The sequence below is a fragment of the Ailuropoda melanoleuca genome, chromosome 5, assembly GCF_002007445.2.
Source record: "Ailuropoda melanoleuca isolate Jingjing chromosome 5, ASM200744v2, whole genome shotgun sequence".
Lineage (NCBI taxonomy): Eukaryota > Metazoa > Chordata > Mammalia > Carnivora > Ursidae > Ailuropoda > Ailuropoda melanoleuca.
In genome coordinates this window covers 62,708,083-62,720,860 of record NC_048222.1, presented here as the reverse complement: position 1 = coordinate 62,720,860, position 12,778 = coordinate 62,708,083, and the positions used below count along the sequence as shown (strand labels likewise).

The 12,778-nt window shown below is 48.8% G+C and overlaps 1 protein-coding gene across 4 annotated transcripts in view; it reads right to left on the bottom strand.

Moving 5' to 3' along the window:
• Positions 1-298: 298 nt before the first annotated feature.
• Positions 299-12,778, bottom strand: part of VPS39 (VPS39 subunit of HOPS complex) — a 47,143-nt gene continuing 34,663 nt past the window's right edge. For all 4 annotated transcript variants that reach the window (XM_034661100.1, XM_034661101.1, XM_002913201.4 and 1 more), the window contains 13 exons: positions 8,671-8,814; positions 8,060-8,201; positions 7,831-7,917; positions 7,429-7,502; positions 6,989-7,087; positions 5,907-6,024; positions 5,273-5,401; positions 4,545-4,647; positions 4,278-4,323; positions 3,235-3,384; positions 2,947-3,081; positions 2,604-2,695; positions 299-2,391 (listed from right to left, as the gene is read on the bottom strand). In XM_034661100.1, coding sequence (XP_034516991.1) covers positions 2,316-2,391; positions 2,604-2,695; positions 2,947-3,081; positions 3,235-3,384; positions 4,278-4,323; positions 4,545-4,647; positions 5,273-5,401; positions 5,907-6,024; positions 6,989-7,087; positions 7,429-7,502; positions 7,831-7,917; positions 8,060-8,201; positions 8,671-8,814 — 1,395 coding nt within the window. In that variant the 3' untranslated portion in view covers positions 299-2,315. The remainder of the gene's footprint in view (positions 2,392-2,603; positions 2,696-2,946; positions 3,082-3,234; positions 3,385-4,277; positions 4,324-4,544; positions 4,648-5,272; positions 5,402-5,906; positions 6,025-6,988; positions 7,088-7,428; positions 7,503-7,830; positions 7,918-8,059; positions 8,202-8,670; positions 8,815-12,778) is intronic.

Below are 12,778 nucleotides of genomic sequence, written 5' to 3'. Positions count from 1 at the left end.
CCCTAATATGTGAAGTGCAGGGGAAAGAATCGGGATTAGCTGGAGTTCCAGTGTGTCCAACAGAACTTGGTGAGGCTGGAAATGCTCTATACCCGCACTGTCTAGCCGTCAGCCCCCAGCCACACTAACTGTGGTGAATGGCAAGGATCGAGACATACAGGACAGAGGTGTCCTACTGACTTTTTTCTTTCCCGTTAATTGGCTTATTCTTCTCAATTCTTAGCTAAATCATTATCTCCTCATCATTATTTCCACCAAACTTCACAGGAAAGGGGGGGGGAAAGAGACTCAAATAGGCTGGTTTCTTACTTGATGTTTATTGTGAGAGACCCTCATGAATCGTTACAGAGCTTTCATCTCTAGCCTTCTCCATACTTCCACAGGGGGCAAAGAGAGCCCAGGGAAGGAAGAACGGAGTTTGGGAAAACTGGGTCGTTTATGTGTTCCAGAAGGGAGAAAACACACGTTCTTTATTGCTTCCAAAGGATGTGCCACATGGGTTGTGGGAATGGAAGATACAGACACAGCAAGCCAGGAAGTCAGGGTTCGCAGGGCGGGGCGGGATTCTGCTGCACAGAGGGCTGGCCTGATGACTTTACTGCTGCTTCCAGGGGAAGCTCCTTCGAGCTGGGGCAAAGAGGTCCAAGGGCAGCCCTGCTTCCCGTGGGTTGGTATGGCCAGGAGGGACATGGCTCTTCCGAAGCGCTGCTCCGCCTTCCAAACTTGAGCAGAGTCCCTGTCTGCATGCGTGATGCTGAGGGCACGCACTCTGCACTTCAGATCCTCCGTGGGCAGCGTGCCTGGGAGGAGCCTAGTCTACAACACCCACAAGTCAGCCTACAACACAGACCCCACGTGGCGCAGTGCTGCAGTTTAAGAAGAACCACGGCCTGTCAAGGCCAGACTACCAAAACACTGTCAGGGCCGGGCACCGTTGCCCACCCTTCCCACTGTTAGAAACACAACAGCATCAACACTGAGTCTGCAAGACCCCAGGGAGGACAGGATGCAGGACCGTTTTCCTCATGGGTCCTCAGCCTGCCGTGCCAGACACTCCTCCTGTGGGCCTCCAGTGCCCTGGGGGGTGGGAGTGGGGGTCTCCCTGCTCCCTACAAGTGCTCCTGGGATCTGGCGGTGAGTTTCTTCATACACCCATGTGCTGCTGTTGCGGCCACCTCCCGCAGCGCTCTCGGCTGTCCCCGGGCACCGCACAAGCATGCCTGACTCCCGTCCCTGTCAGCTCCTGATCCGATCGATCGGTCCTGTGTGTAGCAGAGACCACCTACCTACAACAGGCCGGCGCAGTCCTCCAGCCCCTGCAAAACAAAGCTGCAGAAGGACGGCCAGGCTGACTGTGAGGTAAGCGGACGATAGCGGCACAGAGAGAAAGATGCCAACGCACAAAGCACTCGGCTCACAGGGACCAAACCGGGTGACTCATGAGCGAGGTGCCTCTGCCGATGTCTGCGTAAGAGCTCATCTACCCAGCGCAGGCCGTCCTCAGAACTATTGTCACACTCGGCCCTGGGAACGGGGGATGACGCTCTCCTAAGCTTCTAGGCACAGAGCTCTCAGCCCAACATACCTGACAATAAGTTATCAGTGTATCCTGGAAACTGAGACTTCCTCTAGCTTCTCATTTTACCTTGTTTAAATATCGGGTACTCCCGGTGTGGGGAAAATGGGAGACGGGGGCGGGGAGCAGTGAAGGGAGAGAGAAAGGAAGAAAATCTATAGTGAGGACGAAATGGAGACTGAAACAGAACACGATGAGTGGGCAGAATCCAGGGGACAGGGGGCGTGGCGACTATGGAGAAATGACTGTCATCACCTAGAAAGCAAGGGCCCGCCCGCGTGGAGAGAGGCGCTCAAGGATGGCTCTCCTCCCAGGCTCCAGGCCACCGCGCGGGGGGCTCTGCGCCAAGTCCTGCACGTGTCTAAATAGAAAACTCTGCATAAATGATCTTGGGGTTACGGACACTTGAGACACCTTCCTTGTTCAGCTAGTTGGTGTGCAAAGGCAGGACAATGCCCTTCCCCACCTCCTCCCGTCCAAGCGGGTAGTAAATTCTCCAAAACTGCCTGTAACACAATGGTATATAAGGTGTAGCTAATCTCTTTTTTCTATCAAAAAGCTGGTAACACCAGACCACAAGTCTGATAAATTCAGAGATGTTCCAGGGCTCAAGGTAGCCAGAAGCGTCCAAATGGGGAGACACCTGGTGGTAGAAGCAGCCCCCCATTCCTAAGGCCGGTGCTCTTTCCCCCTCTGGGATAGCCAACTGTCCATCTGAAGAGTCCCCGGCATGCTGGGCTCAGGTGTCAGCTGGGTTTACCTCTTTGGAACAGAAGTAGTGCACGACCACTCCATTGGGGTATCTTGCAAATGCACTGTAGGAAAGGAAAACGACTCAGGAGAGAAGACCACTTCCTAGAAAAGGTGCCATCCCAGAAGTGACCCACCCTAACCACAAGGAAATCTAGAAGTAACAGCAGCCAAGAGAGTCAGCAGCCCCGCTTTCCCCTTCAGCTAACAGGCAGAAATCCATTCTGAGCACGAGCCACATCAGAGCTGAGGCTGCACAGCTGTGGAGAAGGCTCACCTGTTTCCAATCTTCTTCTTACACACCATGCAGACCTTCTCCTCCGTGATGATGCACTTCACCTGCTGGTGTAAAATCCGCTCTTCCTGGACCTGCAAGAGGACAGCGACTGGGACAGAAGCCCCAGAGTCCAGCACGCGGAACCGAAGACAGAGGCTGGTGCTGTCCCATCCCCCAGCCCCCACAGATGCCTCTAATGCAAAGTGTCAAGTTGGTTATGACATCAGTTTGAGCTATAATGTTAAAGGAACACAAAGCTCTGCTTTGTCTATGGGGAGTATGTGGTAACTGTCTCATACTAACAAGTTTTACAACTCCACCCTAGAGTCTGGAAGGTTCTTACCCTCAGAAATTCTGCATGGAGAAGGTTCTTGAGCACTTGATTGAACCGTTTTTTTTGTGCATTTTCTTCCAAGACCTTTTCCAGAAAGATGCGTATATCGTTAATCTGAGTGTTTGCTGGGAGAAGGTTGAGGGCCTAGGGACAGGAACAGAGATGGGAACAGGGTAAGGCAGAGCCTAAGGAAAAGTCTGAAGCCACACAGTTCTCGAACCCCAGTCCCTTTCTCTATCCCCTCCTCTCATTCAGTGAGCCCCCAAGTCCTCCCATCTCCCCAGAAGTGCTCCTGACCTTGGTGGTGTCCAGCTTGCTGTGGTGCAGCTCGAGGACCTGCAGGGCAGCCTGGAGGTTGGCTTGTGGCTCCAGCAGTTCCAGCTTGATTGGTCCCAGGCAGTGAACACTGGGGGGCGACAGATACATCCGGAGCAGGGACAGATACACCTGTCTCATACAAGTCACATACGTCAGGCTGGTGGTAAGCCTTCCAGAACCCCCCAGCATGACCACACCTAAACACAAGACGGGTTGTTCTATAGTAAGAGCTGCCCTGGAGAATGTAGAATTCATCATTTTTCACATTTTAAAAGAGTTTGGTAAAGTCAGTCAACTACAGGTGTTTAAAATTAAGGACAGTTTTTCCTGAGAGAAAAAAATCAAATGCATTGTGTTTGTTAAGCATTATGCTGTTGACAAAATGCTAACACTGCAAAATGACGTAAAAAGATCTCTCCCAGGAATCTGGCTTTGAGGCTGTGACCCTGTCACATTTTGGCAGATGAGGATTAATCCGAGATGAGACACCATCTTTCCTACTGGTACCAGTAACACAGGGCTTCTCAACCTCAGCACTCAACATTCTGGGCTGGCTAATTCTTTGTTGAAGCTGTCCAGTGCGCTGTTTAGCAGCAACTCTGGCCTCTATTGTCTAGATTCCAGTTGCCCCCCACACCCCCAGGCATGGCAATCAAGTGTGTCCAGACACGGACAAATCCATGTGCATTCTAGACAGAGCACGTAAGTGCACCTCATCGCAACCATCAGATGCTCCTCCTCAACAGGCTGACCACGTAAGTTAGTACACGAGCTGGGACTCCTGAGAGTAAAGGGGCAGGGGTGCTATTAATAATCACCAGGATGACAATGAGCCAGAGCCATCGCAAGCACACCAGGATGTATGGTCACCCTGCCTCTCCTCAGTACACACATGCAATACCAGTGATCTCAGCAACTCCTGCCAGTGTCACCTGCGACCACCCCTGGGGTGGGGGGGTGAGGTGTGCTGTGAGGGACGGGGAAAAGCGCACATGCTCCCTGGGGCCAGAGTCACGACTTACATCTTTGTTGCCATCTCTGTTTTGGTCGTAATGCTTGTGGCAGTACCTGCAAGGGAGAAAGTGATGAGACGAGGCCAGAGCAGCCATGTCTAGAGAGAGGTCACAGATTCTGCCTGTGGGAGCAGCCTCATGATGGCGCCACAATGGGGGGCCAGCACGGGAGGCAGAGTGGAGGGGAGGAGGCTTTCTGAGCCTCTCCCGCCTCTCCTCTCTCTGTGGGGCCTGCTGTCACACTCGCTGGGCAGTGCGGTGGCAGGGTGAACGTACTCCTCGGCCATCTTTGTGTCCTTCAGGATGTGCACGTAGATGAAGAGAGCTTGCTCGTGCTTTCCCATGCGGCCCAGCAGCAGTGCGCGCTCTTCTAAGAGGCCTGAGAGAAGAAGGAGGTTAAGTAACCACCACCACCACTGTGTAGGCACAGGCCAGGGGCTAAGCTGTTACACAAATGGGTAAACTATTTGTATTACTTGGGATTTTTTCAAGGAGAAAATTGCTAAAATTTAAAAAAGGGCAGAGGGAGCTATTTTAGAAAGTACTTTCTCCCATCGTTTTTGTGATCACTTCTAAATTGGGTTAAGAACCCTCATCCAACAACCAAGTGCATAATAAGCACCCACAATGTGCCAAACACTGCAGCTAAGGAAAGGAAACAATTGGTCTCCGCTCTCCCAAGCTTATACAGCAGACAAACGTGTGTCTTTTTCAGACAAATTATGCCAGATCACAAGTATTGCTAAATAATGAACTTGCCCAAGAACATGTGCTGATGCAGTAAACAGGTTTCAACCTGGCCATCAACTGCCAGGTGGTTCACACCCAAAAGAGACTCTTCTCAGTCATGGTACAAATGGGACAGAACAGCAGCACTGGCCTGAAACATGGGGTTTTTTCCAGCCCCAACTTTTGGGAAGAGTAGGGAACTGGGGAAAAGAGAAGGAGAAGTTTTTGCAAACCCTTCTGCTGCAGTGGCTTCTGGCCATGAGCCAGACACTCACCATCAAAAGGAAAGTCACAGATAAGCCGGCCTGGATCATAGTAGCCAGAAATTTCCAAGAACATAAGGAGCTTCCGTCGGTATTCTCCCAGCTCACCCTCTTCCTCTCCAGCAGGGACTGGAGTTTTGCCTTCAAAAGAAACCAAGCTCAATATGAAAAGATGCTGCTGGGCAGCAAGGTGGGGCCATCAAGAAAAATGAAGGGGACGGGGTTCAACGATATCACCACAATGATCAGAAAGGGCCTCCACTGGGGGTTCCAGTTGGACTTTTCTTAGTTTACAGTCTCTACACGACCCCCAAACATTGGCTTGAGATACAAAGAAAAACAAGCTGGATAGACAAGCGCTCTTGTTAAACAAGCCTATTTCTTATCAGCACAGTTGTCATCTTACTGACGAATCTGTTGCTTCCTCTGCCCAAAGGGGTGATGCTCGGAGATGCCCAGATCCAGACAAGAGCTCTTGAGGCTCCCACACTGGCTCACTTAGCTGCCCTGGCTTCTCTGAGGAGCTTCCCACCCACCTGGGCCCGCAGAGAAAAGTAAGGTCTGCTTCCCTATGCCACACAGCACCCTTGGGTCCCAGGTGGCTGCTAAGGCCCGGGGCCACTTGGCTTTCTATGAGAACTGGTACCTGCAGGGAAGGACAGGAGATACTCCTTCATCAGACCTTGCACCTTCTCACAGTACAGCTGGATCAGGCAGTTGTGGAACCGAGAGCCCGTTTCCTCCCAAACGTGGATGACATGTTCCTGAGGCAAGACATGGGTCTACCTGGTAGCCTCTACGCTGTGACCCAGCTCTGTCACCCCATCTCCCTCACATTTTTAAGGCCCAAAGGTCCCATCCAGATTTTCTTTTTTTTTTTTTTTTTAAAGATTTTATTTATTTATTTGACAGAGATAGAGACAGCGCGAGAGAGGGAACACAAGCAGGGGGAGTGGGAGAGGAAGAAGCAGGCTCACAGCAGAGGAGCCTGATGTGGGGCTCGATCCCAGAACGCCGGGATCACGCCCTGAGCCGAAGGCAGACGCTCAACCGCTGTGCCACCCAGGCGCCCCTCCATCTAGATTTTCTTGATTTGCAATCTAAGCTCCTTTATTAATTTTGTCCCATAATTTTCTTTTTTTTTTTTTAAAGATTTTATTATTTATTCGACAGAGATAGAGACAGCCAGCGAGAGAGGGAACACAAGCAGGGGGAGGGGGAGAGGGAGAGGAAGAAGCAGGCTCATAGCAGAGGAGCCTGATGTGGGGCTCGATCCCATAACGCCGGGATAACGCCCTGAGCCGAAGGCAGACGCTCAACTGCTGTGCCAGCCAGGTGCCCCTGTCCCATAATTTTCTAAACTCTCGCATCAGCCCATGTAGTTACAGTTAAATAGGTGCATTCTAGTACTTAAAACCAATTTGGTTGTCCTGTGGTCACAGCTCAATCTGAATGGCCATACAAATGTGGCTTTGAGATGTTTTTCTCGAACATCATTCTCCTTTATGCCTCTGTACTTTACTAGATTTAGAAGCCATTCATCAAAAGAAACATTTCCAGCTTGATCTACCAAGATCTCTTCAAAGGAGGCAGAAATAATCTTCTTCCTCACATTTCTACCAGTCCCCAAGTGACACAAACCCCAATCTAAGTTGTCCAATAACTGCCCCATGGGGTCCTGGATCCCGCATTTAAAGGTTTTTAGTTCAGACCAAAAAAAGATCTTACCAGATAAGGAATAGCCAGGCCCTTAAAATTCTCCACTAAGAAGCCGAGCACTCGGTCCCGTGGCAGAGATTCCACCTCCGGGAGGTCTTCGGTAAAGATCTGTGGGAACAAACCCAAGTTCCAGCAGCAGAACCATCTGACTGCAGTGCTGCCAACCAACCACACACACAGTGGAGAGTCAAGCGAACTCTGAAGGTGGAAGGGTCTACCGGATGGCACTGGTAGCTAGTGTGACAGGCTAGGTCGCAGGTGCCTGTCTCTCAACGTCTGCGCAAGGCTCTCTCCACTACATTATTACACTGTTGTCTATTTCCCAGGATACTCCTCCCAACACCAGAGAAACTGCATGAATCCTTCCCCCCACTCCACCCCCCACTGTCCTAAGTAGAATCAGGACCAATCGTGGTACTAGATAAATCCAAGAGACCCCCATAACCTACCTTTAGGCCATCCTCTGGGAAGTCTCGCAGCACCCACACCGAGTAGGAAAAAATCAAATGCAGGTTTTCTGCGCCTGGAAGGAAAAGACTTGTTGGCAGGTGAAGCCCACCCTGCCCATAGGACTGGGAAGGCGGGTACACAGGTTGCCCCCAAATTTACTTCCCAGGGAAGATAGTTCTGTCCAAGCACCAGTCACTCAGGGCTGCTTGGCCTACTGGGCTGGCTACATGCCAAAGGACTGTCACAGTTCCACCATGGAGGGGGGACTCTGACCCCAAGTGGAGAAACAAAGCTGGGTGAACACGAGGGAGGGGCCTGACCAGCCAGAATCAGAAATGGAGGGAGATCAGGTCTATTTGAACACAATCCTTTCCCACTTCCCTTTCAAAAACTGGACTTACCCAAATGCTGCAGATACTGCACTGTCCTCTCGTGGCCTTTCAGAGGCGAATTTGCTTTCTTGGACTGGTCCACCAGCACCTGCAGAGCTGGCCATGAAGCCCCCCAAAAAAGGTCATTAGCTTCATCCAGGAGGCACATGCCCATGGGAGAATTATCACACTTCAGTAGGTTTCCCCTCTCCACAGACAAGAGACCCTCCCAGATCAGAGAAGCCCCTGTTCCGGCCACCTTTCTCGTGGAGCCCCTTCTTCTCATACAGGATGATCAGCTCACTGTACTTGTGCGCCTTCTTCAGTACATGCTCGCTCTCCTCGATGTGGCAGTGGTTGTTCTCCAGGCGCAGCAGAGGGGCCACCAGGGCCACGTTCGTCTGCAGAGGAAGCAGGACTTCCATGGCAACCGTGTCGTGAAGGGGGACCCCCACCCCCGTCCCCCACGTAGGCCAAGCCTACTTCAGGCCGGAAGGCTAGGGATGGAACCCAAGCCAGAGTAGGCCAACCACCCTTCTCCAGGACCACAGGGAGTGGCTTTCACAGCATTATACTCTTTCACACAGCAGGTTTTAACGTGCTGGAGGGGAGTCGGGGAAAGAAGGGGATACATTCAGGAAATATTGTCCGTGTTCACCCTGTAGCACCAACCCCAGTCTTACCGGCGAAGACCAGCCCACTCTTGCCTTATCGTCTTAATTCCCAGAAGCTCGGAGGTGTCAGGTCAAGACTAGGTGGTTCCCATCATCAAAGATTTCACTCTTACTGATGGCACGTACCCCAAAGTAGCCCTTTCCCAGCTTCAGGGGGCTGGGGAAATTGCGGGCACCGAGTGCCTAGAGAACTCACATGGAGGTAGCACTTGAGCAGCGTGGTGTCAATGATCTGCAACAGCTTCTTCTTGGATTTGATGGTGGGAGTGCCTTCCATAAGCGGGGAGGTGCTAGACTGGTGATCAGAGTCATTCAGCTTCTTTACCAACTGGCTTCGTTTCTGCCAAGGCCCGAAAATGTGGGGTTAAGGCCAGGACTAAATCATCCTTCTCACCTGGGCTACCCCATAATTCCAAATACTGCCAACACAGCTCACACCTATCCACCCTGGTCTCACATTAGCACAGAATCTATATCAGGGATCAAAACAGATGAATGCCAAATTGCCACAGATCCAGTAACAATTATTTATCGGGTAGTTACTACACACCAGGTGCTATGCCAAGAAATTTATGTCATCCTATTTTAAACCTACAACAAATGCAGATATTATTATCATCCCTGTTTTACAAGCAAAGAAGCAAAGGCATAGATATTAGATCTCTCACAAGCAGCTGAGGCAAGTTTCAAATTAGGGTCTAATTCCAAAGCCCATATTCTTTTATTAAAAAGAAAAAAAAATCAGCTTTCTTGAGGTGTAAGTAACATACAATAAAACGTACCCTTTAAAGTATGAAATCCATTTTGACACATACATACATGCATGTAACCACAACCCCAATCAAGGAACAGAACATTTTCGATCACCCCAGAAAGTTCCCTTGTGCTCTCCTCCAAGAATCCCACCCACCTCTTACACCACGGATTTGATTTCTATCACTAGAGATTAGTTTTTACCTATTCTAGAACTTCAAATAAATAGAACATCCCATTTGTACTAGACTGTGTCTGGCAGTGCCCTTGGTCTTTTATGTTCTACCACCTCTCTGGCACAGTACCAGTGTCGGCTAACTTCACACATTCCAAATGTCAGTGAAGTCTAGGGAAAAATGTGTGCTCAGAGTCCTAAAGCAAAGACAATGGCAGTACAGGGCCTTCTTCAATGCCACAGCCTCGGGAGACATTCTTCCCCAGGAACCTTTTTCACTTGGCACGGCCAATGAGCTGTGTGGGGTGCAGATGGAGGCATGTCTGTGTGCTCCTTGACGGCTGCCAGCCACAGCTGGGTACCCCTGGAGCCCAATGTCTAGGAAGTGCCAAGGCTATGCATGCCTGACCAGCCCTGTGGGGCCTTCACTAACCCAGAAGCAGGTGGCAGGTAGCTGGCCTACAATTTCCCAGCAGTATTTCTCAGTGCCTGCCCAGGAGACCTCTTACAAAGGTCTTCAGAACAATTACAGGGAAAAAAAGTCACTAAGTTCTCTGACTCTGGGTGAGAGAGCCCAGGAAATAAATAATAGACATTTGTGACAGAAGTTTGGGGTGAACAGTGTTTAATGGCGATATTAGCTTTAGTGTTCACTTGAAAATTTCACTTACCTTTCCGTAACAGTAAACTGAAAAAAAAAAAAAACCTTAAATCTAAATACTCCCTCTAAAAAATAAAGTCATGTTATAGAGGAATATTTATTGACAGGGAAGGACTCTTTCAATATACAGCTATATTTTTGAAAAGTAAGCTTATAGAACAACTCTGGTTTGATATCCACTGGTAATAATAACCCCATAAATAAATTTTTTCTTTTTTTTTTTTTAAGATTTTATTTATTTATTCGACAGAGATAGAGACAGCCAGCGAGAGAGGGAATACAAGCAGGGGGAGTGGGAGAGGAAGAAGCAGGCTCATAGCAGAGGAGCCTGATGTGGGGCTCGATCCCAGAACGCCGGGATCATGCCCTGAGCCGAAGGCAGACGCTTAACCGCTGTGCCACCCAGGCGCCCCTTATTTTTATTTTCTTAAAGATTTGGTTATTTGAGAGATAGAGATCGAGAGATTGAGAGATCGAGTGCATGTGGTGCGGGGGGGGAGGCCAAGGGACAGACTCCCCGCTGAGTGCAGAGCCTGATGCAGGGCTCAAACCCAGGACCCCAAGATCATGACTGATGCCAAAACCAAGAGTCATCCGCTCAACCAACTGAGCCACCCAGGGCCCCAATAAATTTTTAAAAAACCGAATTCATGAGTACGTATCCAAGCATACCTCAGAGACATTGTGGGTTTGGTTCCAGACCACTTCGATAAAGCGAGTATCTCAATAAAGCGAGTCAAATTCATTTCTTGGTTTCACAGTGCATACAAAAGTTATGCTTACACAGTATGGTAGTATCATGTCTAACAAAATAATGTATATACCTTAATTAAAAAATACTTTACTGCTAAAAAATGCTAACCATCATCTGAGCTTTCAGTGAGTTGTAATCTTTTTGCTGGCGAAGGGTCCTGCCTGAATGCTGATGACTCAGGACTGGGGTGGCTGCAGCAATTTCTTCAAATAAGACAACAATGAAGCTTGCTACATCAACTGACTCTTCAAGAATGATTTCTCCATAGCATATGATGCTGTTTGACAGCATTTTACTTATGCAACTTCTTTCAAAACTAGACGATCCTCTCAAACCCTGCCAATGCTTTATTAACCTATGTTTATGGAATATTCTAAATCCTTTGTTGTCACTTCAACAGTCTTCATAGCATCTTTCACCTGGAGTAGATTCCATCTCAAGAAACCACTTTCTCATCTGTAAGAAGCAACTCCTCATCCATTACAGTCTTATCCTGAGATTGCAGCAAGTCAGTCACGTCTTCAGGCTCCACTTGCCATTCTAGTTCTCTTGCTCTTCCCACCACATCTGCAGTTACTTCCTCCACTGAAGTCTTGAACCCCTCACAGTCATCCTTGAGGGGTGGAATCAGCTTCTTCCAAATCCCTGTTCATGTTGATATTCTGACCTTTTCCCATGAATCATGAGTGCTCTTAATGGGGTGTAGAATAGTGAATCCTCTCCAGGTTTTCAATGTATTTTACCAGATACAGAGGAGTCATTATCTATAGCTCCTATGGCTTGTGAAATGTATTTCATAAAGAAGACTTGAAAGTTAAAATCACTTCTTGACCCATGGGCTGCAGAAAAGATGCTGTGTTAGTACGAAAACATTAATCTTACTGTACGCCTCCATCAGAGCCCTTGGGTGACCAAGTGCATTGCCAACGAGCAGTCATATTTTGAAAGGAATCTTTCCTTCTGAGCTGCAGTTCCCAACAGTGGCCTTCAAAATATTCAGTAAACCGTTATCATAAACAGACGTGCTGTCATCCAGGCTTTGTTGTTCCATTTACAGAGCACACACAGAATAGGTGTAGCATCATTCTTAAGGGCCCTAGGATATTCGAAATGGTCAATGAGCATTGCCTCCAGCTTCAGGTCACCAGCTGCATTAGCCCCTAACAAGAGAGTCAACTGCCCTTAGAAGTTTTGAACCCAAGCACTGACTTCTCCTCTCTAGCTATGAAAGTCCCAGTTGGCATTTCCTTCCAACAGAAGGCTGTTTCATCTACACTGAAAATCTGTTGAGTGGAGCCACCTTCATTAATGATCTCAGCTAGATCTTCTGGAGAACCTGCTGCAGCTTCTCCATCAGGGCTTGCTGCTTCACCTCACACTTGTTACGGAGACGCCTTCCTTCTTAATTAAATAAACCTCACGAACCAACCTCTGCTAGCTTCCAACTTTTCTTCTGCAGCTTCCTCACCCCTCTCAGACTTCATAGATTTGAAGAGAGTTAGGGCCTTGCTCTGGATTAGGCTTTGGCAAAAGGGAACGCTGTGGCTGGTCTGATTTCTATCCAAACCACTAAAACTTTCTCCAAATCAGCAATAAGGCTGTTTTACTTTCTTATTCATGTTCACTGATATGGGAGTTTTAATTTCCTTCAAGACTTTTCCCTTGCGTTCACAACTTGGCTAAATGGTACACGAGGCCTAGATTTTGGCCTATGTTGGCTTTTGACGTGCTTTCCTTGCTAAGTTTAATTATCTTTACTTTTGATTTAAAGTGAGAAATAGCAATTCTTCCTTCTACCTGAACAATTAGAGGCCATTGTAGGGTTATTAATTGACTTAATGTCATTATTATTGGGTCTCAGGGAGTAGGGAGACCCAAAGAGCGGGGGAGGCAGGGGAAGAGACAGTTGGTGGAGTCGTTAGAACACACAGACATTTTATTAAGTCTGCCATCCTATACGG